This window comes from Benincasa hispida, chromosome 5 (assembly GCF_027475165.1).
Source record: "Benincasa hispida cultivar pf3 chromosome 5, pf3_genome.v1.1, whole genome shotgun sequence".
NCBI lineage: Eukaryota > Viridiplantae > Streptophyta > Magnoliopsida > Cucurbitales > Cucurbitaceae > Benincasa > Benincasa hispida.
This window is the reverse complement of record NC_143482.1, coordinates 27,250,365-27,263,972: the sequence shown is the minus strand read 5'-3', so window position 1 is coordinate 27,263,972 and position 13,608 is coordinate 27,250,365. Positions and strand designations below refer to the sequence as shown.

At 34.3% G+C, this 13,608-nt stretch overlaps 1 protein-coding gene across 27 annotated transcripts in view; it reads left to right on the top strand.

Annotated features, from left to right (window-relative positions):
- The window catches only part of LOC120077484 (phosphatidylinositol 4-phosphate 5-kinase 7-like), a 45,161-nt gene extending 33,573 nt beyond the window's left edge, over window positions 1–11,588 (top strand). For 16 of the 27 annotated variants that reach the window (XM_039031374.2, XM_090313931.1, XM_090313929.1 and 13 more), the window contains 6 exons: window positions 3,689–3,854; window positions 5,265–5,375; window positions 5,475–5,662; window positions 6,743–6,897; window positions 8,999–9,170; window positions 11,099–11,588. In XM_039031374.2, coding sequence (XP_038887302.1) covers window positions 3,689–3,854; window positions 5,265–5,375; window positions 5,475–5,662; window positions 6,743–6,897; window positions 8,999–9,170; window positions 11,099–11,378 — 1,072 coding nt within the window. In that variant the 3' untranslated portion in view covers window positions 11,379–11,588. Of the gene's footprint in view, window positions 1–3,688; window positions 3,855–5,264; window positions 5,376–5,474; window positions 5,663–6,742; window positions 6,898–8,886; window positions 9,171–11,098 lie in introns of those variants that run through there. The other 11 variants (XM_090313937.1, XM_090313936.1, XM_090313939.1 and 8 more) reach the window with 2 other exon arrangements.
- Window positions 11,589–13,608: the final 2,020 nt, after the last annotated feature.

The following is a 13,608-nucleotide window of genomic DNA, read 5'->3' as shown; positions in this document are numbered from 1 at the left end:
CATTGACAAATCTTCCCAAATGTTAGTAATAATTGGGAGAGTAGTATACAAACCTGTGTTTTGAGTGTTACCTTTGGAGATTTGACAAGTGAAACATCTTTTGACTAAGTTGTTTACATCTTTCCGAAGTTGAGGCCAAGAAAAAGGGTGACAAGAGTTCATAGGTTTTATCACGGCCTAAATGGGCTGCTAAGTAGCCCAAATGGGCTTCCATGATGATGGCCTCTCGTAAAGATCCTTGTGGGATGCATAATCTATTACCACAAAATAGAAATCCATCCAAAGAATGGTATTCCTTAGGAGAGTTTGAGAAACATTTTGCCAAATATCATGGAAATCAAGGTCACTTTCATAACAATTTGGTAGGCGGTCAAAGGAAATAATATTACTCTTAAGCATAGTAAGGAGGGATGATTTTCTACTTAAGGCGTCAGCCACCTTGTTAGTGATTTCGGAGATATGCTTAATGACAATCAAATTTTTGTATAAAAGAAATCCATCTAGCATGCATTTGGTTTTTTTTTTTTTTTTTTCTTTTAGAATGTAGGAAATTTAAAGAATAATGATCGGTTATTAAAACAAATTCCTTACCTATAAGATAATGTTCCCATTAATGGAGGGCTCTACCAATGCATAAAGTTCTTGTTCATAGGTGGACCACTTTTGTCTAACTTCACTTAACTTTTTACTAAAAAATTCTAAAGGATGAGATTCTTGGGAAAGGACAGCCCCAATGCCAATAGTGCTTGCATCTACAGCTACTTCAAATATTTTTGTAAAATTTGGAAGGGCTAAAACAGGTGGATTGGCTAGCCTGTCTTTTAAAGCATTGAAACTATCTAATGTTGACCATGCAACTTTACCTTTCTTTAAACAATGAGTTAAAAGGGGCAGCTATAGAACTAAAATTCTTTATAAATTTGCAGCAAAAAGATGCTAAACCAAGGAAGGATTGAACCTCTTTGTCAAATGTAGGTATTGGCCACTCTTTGACTGGAGGATTTGCTTGCACACCTTGTTCAATGATGAAGCCAAGAAATTTAATCTTTCTGCATAAGAAGACACGTTTCTTAGGATTGATGTACAAAGTATTAGATTCAAGGATAGAAAATACTTCCTGAAGGTGTGGAAGGTGGTCATTGACAGTCTTGCTATAAATTAGGATGTCATCAAAGTAAATGATCACAAATTTGTTCATGCAAGGTAAAAAATTTGGTTCACAAGTCTCATAAAGGTGCTAGGAGCGTTTGATAGCTTGAAGGGCATTACAAGCCTCTCGAACAACCCTTGGTTAGTTTTGAACGCAGTTTTCCACTCATCTCCCGGCCAAATTCTTATTTGGTGGTATGCATTATGTAGATCCACTGTGGAAAACACCTTTGCACCGGCTAGTTGGTCAAGTAGGTTCGAAATTCTTGGGATTGGAAATCTATATTTGATTGTTTTCCTATTGACTGCAAGGCTATCTATGATAAGCCCCAACTACCATCTTTCTTGGGGGCTATAAGGGCTGGGACAGCACAAGGGCTGAGGTTAGGTTGGATATGCTTCTTTTGTAAAAGATCTTGGATGATAGCTTGTAGGGCTTGATACTCACTAGGGCTCATTTGATAGTGGGGCAAGTGTTGTAAAGAAGATTCGGGAATGAAGTCTATGTTGTGTTGGATGTCTTGGAGTGGAGGTAGTTCATTTGGGGCCTTGGTAATGGAAGGAAACTTATCTAAAAGGTTTTGCACCTTGCTGTCTACAGGGATTGGTAATAAAGCCTCGGGTTTGTCATGGATAAATAAAGCTAGTGTAAAAGTATTTGCACTTGTCCAAGCTTGTTGGGAAGGCACAATAGAGAATAAGTTTGCCCTATGCTTCTCCTTGATGGCATTTTTGCTTATAGGAGTTTTCGAATCAATAGATACAAGGATCACCTTTTTTACCCATCCATTCAAACTCATAGGTGTTGGCATTACCATTGTGTTCGATATGATTGTCATATTGCCATGGTCTTCCAAGTAGAATGTGACAAGCGTCCATGTCTAGGACATCGCATACGATTTGATCTTTGTAATGTGTTCTAATTGACAATGGAATCGTACAAATTTCATTAACTACAACCTCTCCCCCCTTTTTAATCCATCCCACTTTATAGGGGCTTGGATGGGGGTCAACTTTCAGTTTAAGGCGGTGTACAAGTTTCTTAGATACCATATTCTCCGAACTACCACTGTCAATAATAATGTTGCACACCTTCCATTGATGGTACAACGGGTTGTAAACAACGCGTGTCTTTGTGGATTTGTATCAATTACCAGAGTCAAGAGGACCTTTTGGATCACACCAGATAGTGTATCTCCCTCACCTGGTTGGGCCACATTGATATCTTCCTTAGAGTAGTACTCATCTTCTTCATCCTCATGTTTTTTAATTGTGAGGTTCTTTCTGTAAGAGCAACCGTTAGAAAGGTGCCCCGTTTGACCACATTGATTGGATTTTGATCATTTGAATAAAACTCTTTCATTTGGTTCTACATTACCTGCCTCAAGTCGAACACAGATGGGAAAAAGGAAGAGAGATGAGTGCGCGATTGTGGACTGATCAATAATAGGGGTGGATGGCCGTTGACGGTGGTTGCTTGACGGGATAAAGGTGGACAATAAACCTTTGCAAACTGATCAACTCTGGACGATCCAGACAAGAAATTGGGCAGATTCAGACGAGAGCACCAACGAACAGAGCTCCACGATAAATGTGTGAGTTGGAGGATGAAGGGCGAGCGAAAATGGTCAAACAAATCTGGATCGTCGGACGGACGAACGAATTTGAGCATGAGATACTAATCTGTTTCACAGATGGACGGATGGATCTGAGCACGAGGTACTTGATCAACAGATTTGGGGGTGCAAAAGAAAATTTGATGGAGATGGCAACTGGACAGGGTCGGTGGCTGGTTGGGTCGAATGTCAAAGTACGTACCAGATCCCGGGAAGGCTTGTTAGTGGAAGAGGGTTAGTCTGGTGACTGTGGCTAGGGTTAAAAAAATCAATGGCTCTAATACCATCTTAAATCATCGATTGACCCAAAAGCTTAGGCTGATGGGTGAATTATCTAATGAGGTTGATGAAGGTACTACTTTTAAAAGAAATTCTAATCCTTATAACCATCCTACTTTGGAAAAGTGTTTTAGGTGTTGTCAACAATCTCACTCGTCAAATGAGTGCCCACAAAGGATCTTGGCATTTTTTTTCTGAAAAAAAAATGGAAGCAACACTTTCCATTGATGGAATAGGAAGAGATAGGAGGAGAGATAAGAGAGTACAGGAGAGTTTCAAAATCATTCAAATTTAACAAGGGTATTTATTTAGGAGATGTCAGGCTGTCCACACTCAAGTTAGGCCTGTGGCAAGGGTTATATCCAAGGTTTGAAGGGCTATAGATGAAAGATTTGTCCAAGACGTTGTATCATTATCTAAATATCTCTCTCTTTCTCCTTTATATTATTCTTTTATTTTTTTTTATTATTAAATCACTGTGATTAATTTGTTTATATCTTTCATTTTCACAAATTTATTTTGTATTATTATATTATCATACTCATTTGCACTCCATAATGTACTTTCATGTTCTTCTTGATTCAAATAATGATCACAACTTAGAACCTCCATTTGTTATGATTATTTTTTTTGCATAATGTTAGGAATTTGAGAGAGATGTTCAAACTAAATGCAGCAGAGTATATGATGTCCTTATGTGGCGATAATGGTCTAAGGGAGCTCTCGTCGCCCGGGAAAAGTGGAAGTATCTTTTATCTTTCTCAAGATGATAGATTTGTGATCAAGACTCTGAAGAAATCTGAGTTGAAGGTTTGAAGGCATTAAACTAAAGATCCCTGGCTTGACTTTATTAGTTAGTGAATTCTAATACCTCATTCCTATCTTTAGTGGTTTTTCTTAAAAAATTCAATTATGTTTTTTTTTTTGGGAAAAGAAAACTGAATTTTTCATTAAAATAATGAAAAGAGGTTAATGTTCAAAATACATTGAAACGAAAACAATACAAACGAACTTAGAATATTACAACAAAATTAAGTTGGAAAGATAAACATTTTCATAAAGGTGGCTATAGAATTGGTTGTTCAATATATATATAGAGAGATTAAACGGAAACAAGACTTTTCATTAAAATAATAAAATGAGTCTAATGCTCAAAGTACAAAAAGAGGATAGACCCCTCCCTTCAACTTTTCCTCGGTTGTATCATTTTTCCTCCTTGAAAAATTGTCGGGTGTCGGATTTTTTGGTTTGATCAGGGAATTCGGTTTCTTTCTCTTTTTGGTTTCCGTTGGTCTTTCTCCAATCGGGAAATGGCGAAGGTGGCCTCTCTTCTCTCTTTGATGGGGATTTCGACTTTAGGTTTGGGAGAAATGATGTCATGTTTGGAGCCTTTCCCCTACGAAGGGCTTCTCTTGTAAGTCTTTCCTTGGGATTTTATTGGATCTCTTTCCCGCTGTTGAGTCGGTCTTTGACGTTTTATGGAGGATTACGATTTCTAAGAAAGTTAAGTTCTTTTTATAGTAAGTTTTGCTTGATCGTGTGAACATGACGGATAGGCTTTTGAGAAAGATGCCTTTGTTAATGAGTCCTTTGTGATGTATCTTTTGACGGAACATGGAGGAAAACGTGGATCACCTTCTCAGGGAGTGTCAGCATGCAAGATATGTGTGGAATGGCTTCTTTCAGGAGTTTGATTTTGTGCTTGCTTATTAGAGGGATGTTCCTTCAATGATTTGGGAGTTCCTCCTCTATCTGCCTTTTAAAGAGAAAGATCATTTACTTTGGTTTGTGGGGGTGTGCATTTTATTGTGGGATCTTTAGGGAGAGAGGAACAACAAAGTGTTTCGTGGTGTGGAGAGAAACTCTAGTTAGGTTTGGTCTTTGGTGAGGTTTCATGTTTCTCTTTGAGTTTCAGTTTCAAATGTAATTATTCTCTAGGCATTATTTTACTTAGTTGAAAACCCTTTCTCTAGGGTGTTTTGTGGGCTTAATTTTTTTTGGTATGTCCCTATATTCTTTCATTTTTTCTCAATGAAAGCATGTGTTTCTTTAAAAAAAAAAAAAAAAATACAAGTTTTTAGACCTACTATGAACAATGAAAAACATAAAAGTGTCTTATCAGAAAGATACACATTGAGCAATGGAGTCTTTTCTCTTGAGCAAACATAATATTACGAAAACATGTCAGAACCTCACTAACAATCTATTTCGTTTCTGCAGGTTTTGCTCAAAATGCTTCCTAAATATTATGATCATGTAAAAGCACATGAAAATACTCTCATAACAAAATTTTTTGGTCTCCATCGCATAACAATTAATGGTCGGAGTAAGGTATTTACTGTCTGCTATATGGCCTTATCTTCTTTTCTACTAAACATGTCGGTTTTCACCTCTAGTCACTCCATCTTCTTTCTGTCTTTTTCTCATCAGGTACGCTTTGTGGTCATGGGAAACATGTTCTGCACAGAATTAAGAATTCACCGTCGTTATGATCTGAAGGGCTCAACCCTCGGGAGATATACTCATGGAGATAAATCTAAAGATGGTATAACATTAAAGGATCTCGATTTGTCATATGAATTCCATATGGACAAATTGTTGCGACAATCCCTTTTCAAGTAATTTCCTTCTCTTAGAAGTAAATCTCTATAGATAGCACTTCGGTCAATGAATATTGTCTTTAAGAACTCTAGATAACCTATTAAGTAACTGAATGAATTAAATAATCTCTAATTTTTAAGAAATTAAAACTATGATGAAGTTGAGAAACTTTAACCATACAAGTCCAAAAAGAATGACAAAAAATTAAAATTTGGAACTTCTCTTTTTTTGACTGTATGATTGCAGTTGGGAATCTTTTCTGTTTTCTTTCTTGTGGTGGGAGTTTTAAGTAGAATTATTTCTCTGGAATTTTGATCCTCTTTCATCATTTCCCTCACTTGTATCATTTGTTCTTGACGAGGAACCCCTCGGTGGCAGATTTGTTGCCCTTTTCCTAGACCTTTTCTTTGGTGTTTGGGTTTGGACGTTCTTTATTCCATAGGATAGTTCATTATAATGTGAATGAAATAAAATCATTTCAAACATAAAAGGCTCAATACATAAAAGGCAAGGATTATAATGAGAATAACATAAAATCATTGATGATTTTATTGCTAATTAACTTATTTACAACCAACACCTTTAGTGAAAACGGTCAGTTATGTGGATGGTTCGCTGGTTTGATTTGCCTTAGGATCTTGGGGAGAGGAACAATAGAGTTTTTAGAGGTGGAGTGGTTAAGAGAGGAATTATGGTCCTCTTGGCAAGTTTTGCTTGGTCGTGTGAATATGTAGATAGGGTTTTGAGAAAGATGCCTTCGTCAATGGGTCCTTTTTGTTGCATCCTTTGTCAAAAGGTGGAAGAAAACCTGGATCACCTTTGGGAGTGCAAGTTTTGGAGATCTGTTTGAAACAGTTTCTTGCAGGAGTTTAAAAACACCAAGGACAAAATTGTATTCTTCCAATGGTTGATTGTGAGACAAAAGTAAAACTTTGAAAACACCGAGGACAAAATGAAATATGGACAAAATGATATTTAGCTTATTTCTCTCCAGATGGACATAATATTCACAGAGAGTGGGTTGGATGTCAATGCAACATGCCCACATATACGAAACCATTATTTAATTCTTCTTTTCATTTCTTTTTCTTTGCCAGACAAATTTCCCTCGATTGCATGTTTTTGGAGTCTCTGCACATAATTGACTATAGTCTACTGCTAGGAGTGCATTTTCGAGCTCCTGAGAAACTGAAGGCTTTGTTGGAACCTCCTGCTACAGTTCAAAATTCTGAAAATTTACTCCATGATGATGGTAAGTTTCTTCTACCTTGACATAATACTTTATGAATTTGTTCAGTTTCTATTAATTTTTTCATCATTGACGTTAATGGACACTATTGTGATCTGAATGCCGTTTTGGTTATTGTGGAACTTATTTTTTTTCTTTTTTTGAAATGGAAACAACATTTTTCATTGATGGTTGTGCTTTAAAGTTATTTCCGTTGAGTGTTGGGGGATATTAAAGTATTGATATAACTAAATTTACTGTCACACCAAAAAAAAAAAAAAAAGAAGTTTCTAAATTGATGGGTGATTTAACACTTATTATTTCTAGTAAGTTTTCATCCTTTAATCTTGGCAATGGTTCTAGAATTTCTTTTTGGCATGACAGCTGGTTCAGGTTACTAGTATCATTCGTTCTAAATTTAGTTATATCATCTTGTTGTGTCAGGTTACTAGGTTTCCCTATACATAAAAAGAATATCCTAAGGTTGACTTGCGGTCAATAGGAGATTCAACCCAATCTGCATTGGTGTAAACTTCTAGAGAACAATTTGCAGTCTTCTTTTTTAATATAAGGCCCTTTCTAGATCATGCTTCAAATATCTCAATATCCTAAACACAACTTCCATATGTCCAGTTCTTTAGAGGGTCTGTTCAAGAATTGACTTATGTCCAGTTCTTTAGAGGGTCTGTTCAAGAATTGACTTACCATTGCTAACAGCAAGGGTGATGTCAGGTTGAGTGTAAGTCAAGTATATTAACTTTCCAACTAGTCGATGATACTGTTTCATCTTCGGAATTAACTCCAAGCTTTGAGTTTGCATCCATAAACATATCAACTGGTTTGCAACCACTCAACTCTGTTTCTTTTAAGAGATTTAAAGTGTATTTCCATTGAGTGATAGAAATCCCTTTACTAGATCTTACTCCTTCCATTCCGAGGAAGTATCTTAGATGTCTCAAGTCTTTGAATTCATATCTCTTTGAGAGAAGTTGTTTCAATCGACTTATTTTGTCAAGGATTTTTTGTTGAGGGGGTCAAAACACCTATACCCTTTTTTAATCAGAGAATAATTAGATCGAGAAAAACTAGGAATATGAACATAAACAGTTCATCAAAAACTTTTAAGCGATAATAAGAGTACGAGCAGACAGTAGGAAAAAATAGCGTAGAGTGTTCAGTAGGTGTTTTAAAATCCAGAATTTTGGAAGGCATCCGATATATGAGATAGGAAGCCATGAGGACTAGATCTTCCCACAAATATTCAGGAACATGTGAGGATCTTTAGAGATATTGAGAGTTCATGTGAGGAAGTTGGGTAAGGATCTAGGTTTAATGCATCTTTGTGGACATTTGTTCTTTTTTCTTTTTCTTTTTTTTTTAATACTATTCTTTGTTGACATTTATTATTCAGGATTTTTGTAATTATTAGCTTGGTTATATTCTTTTGATTGGAAACTATTTTTGTAGTTACAGTTGTCTACTTTTGTGGGCATTTTTTTATGCCCTTGTACTTTCTTTCATTGCTCAAGGAAACCTCAGTTACCAAAAAAAATTGTTTATTCATAAATTAACGAAGGAAAATTTGTCCCCAATAGAGAATAAATTAAAAATACCTATGGCGCTATAGGAATTCTCCTTAGTCACACTGAAATAAAGGTACATAGCAGTATAGCACTATGAGGATCTTGTCTTCCATTACAGTATGTTTCAGGGATCTTTTGACTTTCTTCCTTTTAGTTACCATTTGTTCTTTTGACTTTCTTCCTTTTAGTTACCGTTTGTTTTCTTTCCTCTCGAGAAAGATGTTTTATTTTTCCTCTTCTTCTGCTATTGCTATGTTGAGGGTGGACTTTTGGTGTTAGGCAGAGTTGGATGGGGGAGTTTATTTACTTATTTTGTGTGTTTGTGTGTGTAGGGAGCTAGATATATTTCCTTTCTTTAAACGAGTTGCTCCATGTTTACATGGTTTTCGGTATTGATTCATGACTCCTGACGTTGCCTCTACTTTTGTAGTTCAAAGCTGAGAAAACTGATGCCTACCACGTTCCTTTTGGTAGTATATGGAAATGTCTTTTACAATATAGTTTAACCATTCGATACGTTTTTCCTCATGACCTCCTTCCAGCAGGTGAATCTTCAGAAAGTGAGCCAACGATTCCTCCAAAGGGCCTAATACTTGTAACACATGAACCTAGCTCTGTAACCACTGCTCCAGGTCCTCACATCAGAGGAAGACCATTGAAGACAGACACATTCGGTGACAGAGAAGTTGATGTATTACTGCCTGGCACAGCGAGGTCTGTTTTCACTTTTCACTTGGTTCTGTCCGAAAACAATTTTCTCCTTGGCTTTCTGTTTTCAAAAATCAAACATGTTCCTATATATATATGTTAGTTTCTTTAAATAGCTTCACTTTCTTTGTACTTCTCAAATTTTGCTTTTGATTTTTACCATGATTTTAAATATAGATTAGAAAATAAGAAAATATTGTACTATTAAGAGTACTATTTAAAAATAGAAAAAAGATACAAAACATTATCAAATGAGGTCTACATTTTGCCTATCTTTAGTCAAACATTACTTTTAGGTATTGGTCTTATAACACACCAGCTCAGGATTCAAAATTTGGATTCAAAATCTAATGGCCCTGACATTTCCTTGCATCCTCACGACTTGATAAAGTCATCCTTGTCTTGAACATCTTTTAAAGGTGAAGACTATTCCCATAAATCAATACAAATTTTTTTAGCATGGTTTGTCCTCACTCACAAGTTTTCTAGGAAAAATCTCGAGATATCACCTAGCATAGAATTGCTCCAAGCTAAGCATGCTTAACTTTGAAGTTCCTATAGTTGAGTTATAAAAAAGGAAGGTGTATCTTGTTGCTACAAGTAATAGCTATCTATTTTTCTAAGCGTTTCTTAACCATACTTTTATATCCTCATATCACTCTCATTCAGATGAGATCTTAGTTTATTCATATACCTATTCTAAACTCGAGCATTAGATGCCTACCAGCTTCTACCTTGGTTCGTCTCCAAACCTCATCTTATTGGGAGAGGTTTCGCTCTAATACCATTTGTAACAACCCAAGCCCAAGATTAGACAAGGATTCATAATCCAAATTCTACACCCAGTGGCTCCGAGTCTAACTTGGTCATATTTACTAATCAAGATTGACTATGCCTATGTTGGGGAATGAAATCAATCTACATTGGGGAAAGCTTTCTCATATTTCAATCTACATTGGGTATTTGGGCAGGCAATCTTTAACATCTATCAATTATTGGCCAGGCCAATTTTATCTCCGAAGGTCCAACTACTATGGTCAAATGCCGTCAAAGCCTTAATTTTAGAAATTTGGTTTGAACCAAATCAACGAGTTTCCACAAGGCTACTGATTGGTCAAATCGATTTGGTTCAGCTCGCCTGTTAGCTTCTTCTTGGTGTTCTTAGACAAAGTTTTGTTTTTTTTTTTTTTTTTTGGTAGATTACTCTATCCAGGATATTTGTCTTAACTGGAACAATTTTATATCTTAGTGTAACTATGACAAATGCTATTTGGTTTCTAGTTTGAATAGCTGAATTTTGTAACACAATATGATGAGGGTGATATGGGCGTATCAACCTAGTTGAGATGTTCAGGTGCACCCATTGATCCCTAGTCTTCAAGATTTCTATGCTTACAACGTTTCATTATATTTTGATCTTTGTATCTTGAGACTTGGTCTCTTTTCATTATATCAATGAAAAGTTCGTTTCTGTTTCAAAAAAGAAAAAAAATATTAACTAGGTTTTATCAATGGCATCCTACCACCTCAACATTTTGAACAGTATATTAGAAATGTCATGTCTTGAAAATGCCTACCACCTCCTCAACATATTGAACAATATAATAGTGTCTTGAAAATGCTTAAAAACAAATTGAGAAACCATTCATTATCAAGACTGCCTTTGATATACTTATGGCAAGAAACCAATGTAAAAAGCAAATGAAGAGATAATAGTACTCGAAATAGAAATAGATAAATTGGCAGATTAATTAAAAATAAAATTCACCAAAAGTATTCAAATTTAGTTCTGTTTATTATTATTATTTTTTTTAGAAAAAGGGTCTAATATAGATTAAGGCAACGTAAACAGTTTTGCAGGATGGGAATTTTGTTTTACTAGTTACAGCGTAGCATATAATTAACTTCGAGTTTCTTGTTATATATGCATGCAGATTTCGTGTGCAGTTGGGAGTAAATATGCCTGCTCAAGCTAGTCACAAACTTCGTGAGGCTCAGTCAGGGTCTGCTGAAGTAGAACTTTTTGAGGTTTACGACGTAGTTCTTTACATGGGGATTATAGATATACTGCAGGAGTACAATGTGAAGAAGAAGCTAGAGCATGCGTACAAGTCCTTAAGATTCGACCCTCTTTCGATATCGGTTGTAGAACCTCATTTGTATGGCACAAGATTCAAAAATTTCTTGGAGAAGGTCTTTCATGACTTACCATGAAAATGTAAGTAAACAGCTTGTATTTGTAGTTTGTTTTCAGTTGTGCTGTCTCTTTCATTTGTTTTCGTTGTGCTTATTGTTTTCTGGGTTAGATGATACACTTCAGTTAGATTTTAAATAAAGGGTACAAAGATCATTCCAGTCATTCATTGTAAAGTTACATAAATGTTTATTCAATAAATTGGATATAATTTTATGTTACTGAGAAAATACAGTATATTTTGTTTGTATGTAAGATCGTCTCATTCTTAACGTGTGTATTTGAAGTGAATCAATTTTTCAAAAAGCCTAGAGAACATCAACTACGATGTAGATCGTTGGTTGGGAGTATTGGAACAATGGCAAAAGTGCTTTTTATGATTGTTAAAGGTAGTTTTTACAGGAAAAGTTTTTGTTTGGATACAATTTAGAGGCTCTACTTAAAAGCGGCGCTCAAACCCATAGGATTTACTTGTCGAGCAGAAAATTTTTTAAAGGTCCGTTTGGATGGGTACGAATATTGAATATTTGGGATTTGTCATGTTTGTATTTATATATATATTTAATTTACCAATTTAGTATATAGAAATCAAAGTTAAATAATCACTTCCTTAAATGCAAGAGACTTATTGATGTAGTCATCAACTAAATTTAGCATGATTTAATTTATTGTTATAATAATTAATTATTTAATCAACTAAAATAAAAATAAATGAATACTTTTATATTAAATATTTGTGAATTCACATGGACACTAAACATAAATAATTACAAGATAGACAATGTAAAAGGTGACACATGGTTTTGAGACACTAAGCAATGGATATCTATTTATTATTATAATATTCATAATATTTTTTCTTAGATGTCCATGATATATACATGGAATATACCTTAGGAAAAACTCAAGTCTAAATATTATATTTATATTTAAGTTAAAATTAATAGTAATGCATAGTTGATTTTGATTTATTAATTAATTAAGTTACATTTTTACACTTCATCTAGGCATAAAAATCCTTCCATTATATAGGTATTAAAAAATCCAGGTCTATTCGATTTTAAAGTTTCCTGGACAAAAATATCATGGATTCTAAAAACTGAAATTATGTGAAACAAATAGATATATTATATGTTTGTTTGAAATCTCGTGGGAAAACCTCTTTGCCAAATTTGTATTGTTTTTTTTTTTTTTTATCTTTGATTATATTTGTAAATAAATTCCTATCTTTTGCTATATAATACAAATTTCTCAGTTATTATTTTTATACTGAATCTTATTGGATAAGCATGTAATTTACTTTATTCTAATCTCAATACAAATTTATAAGGATAAACTAAAATTTTAAACTATTTAAAATTTGAATCAAATTTATCTTTATGTAAGTAAGATCCTAATTCTATTAGGTGAGCATGTAATCTTACTTAATTTTTTAATTAATCATCTAGATTAACGAAAAATCACTACATCATGCATCTAATTTAGGAATTATTCTAATAATTTAAATATAACAGTTATATTTAAAAAATGTGCATGATATATTTAACCTATGGTGGGATTTTAATCTAAATGACATACTTTATGTAACATTCAAGTTTTAATTTAAATCATACATCACATGCCTAACTAAATTTAAAGAATAGCAAAATTGATAGACTTTTGGCATTCCTAGAAATTAAAAAAAAAATTACAATAATTTTTAAGTATCTTAAAATCTACGTCTTGATATCTTAAAGCTTGAATCTTCTTGAACTCAAAACCTAATTTTCACCATTCCTTGCCCATCAGTGTTGGAATGTTATGGTGTTGTCGAAATTTCCAGCATCTCTAGGTTCGAAGCGTCGCAGTGCTGATCACATAACACTCCCGAACTTCTATTCGATTCACTATTTCTCCTCTAATTTTTTTTTGTCCTTCACAGCAATTTTTTGCCATGAACGATACCAACTTATAGGCTCGATTTATAGTATAATGACGCCAAAAAACAATTGGTTGTACATTGATCTTATCAATAAAAACTGTAAATCTAAATGTCAAAAACCTAAATAGCCAACTTGCAATCAACAATTAAAATCTCATACATCACCTGTATTGACATTAAAAGCTACCCACCATACTTTTAAAAAAAAAAAAAATTCAAATCAAGAATAAAAAATTGACTCTGATACCAATTGAAGAGATTGAACACTTTGATCTCGCAGCGAAAGCGATAGAATTGTGTTCTTTGATTTCTTGATAGAATTAAAAACA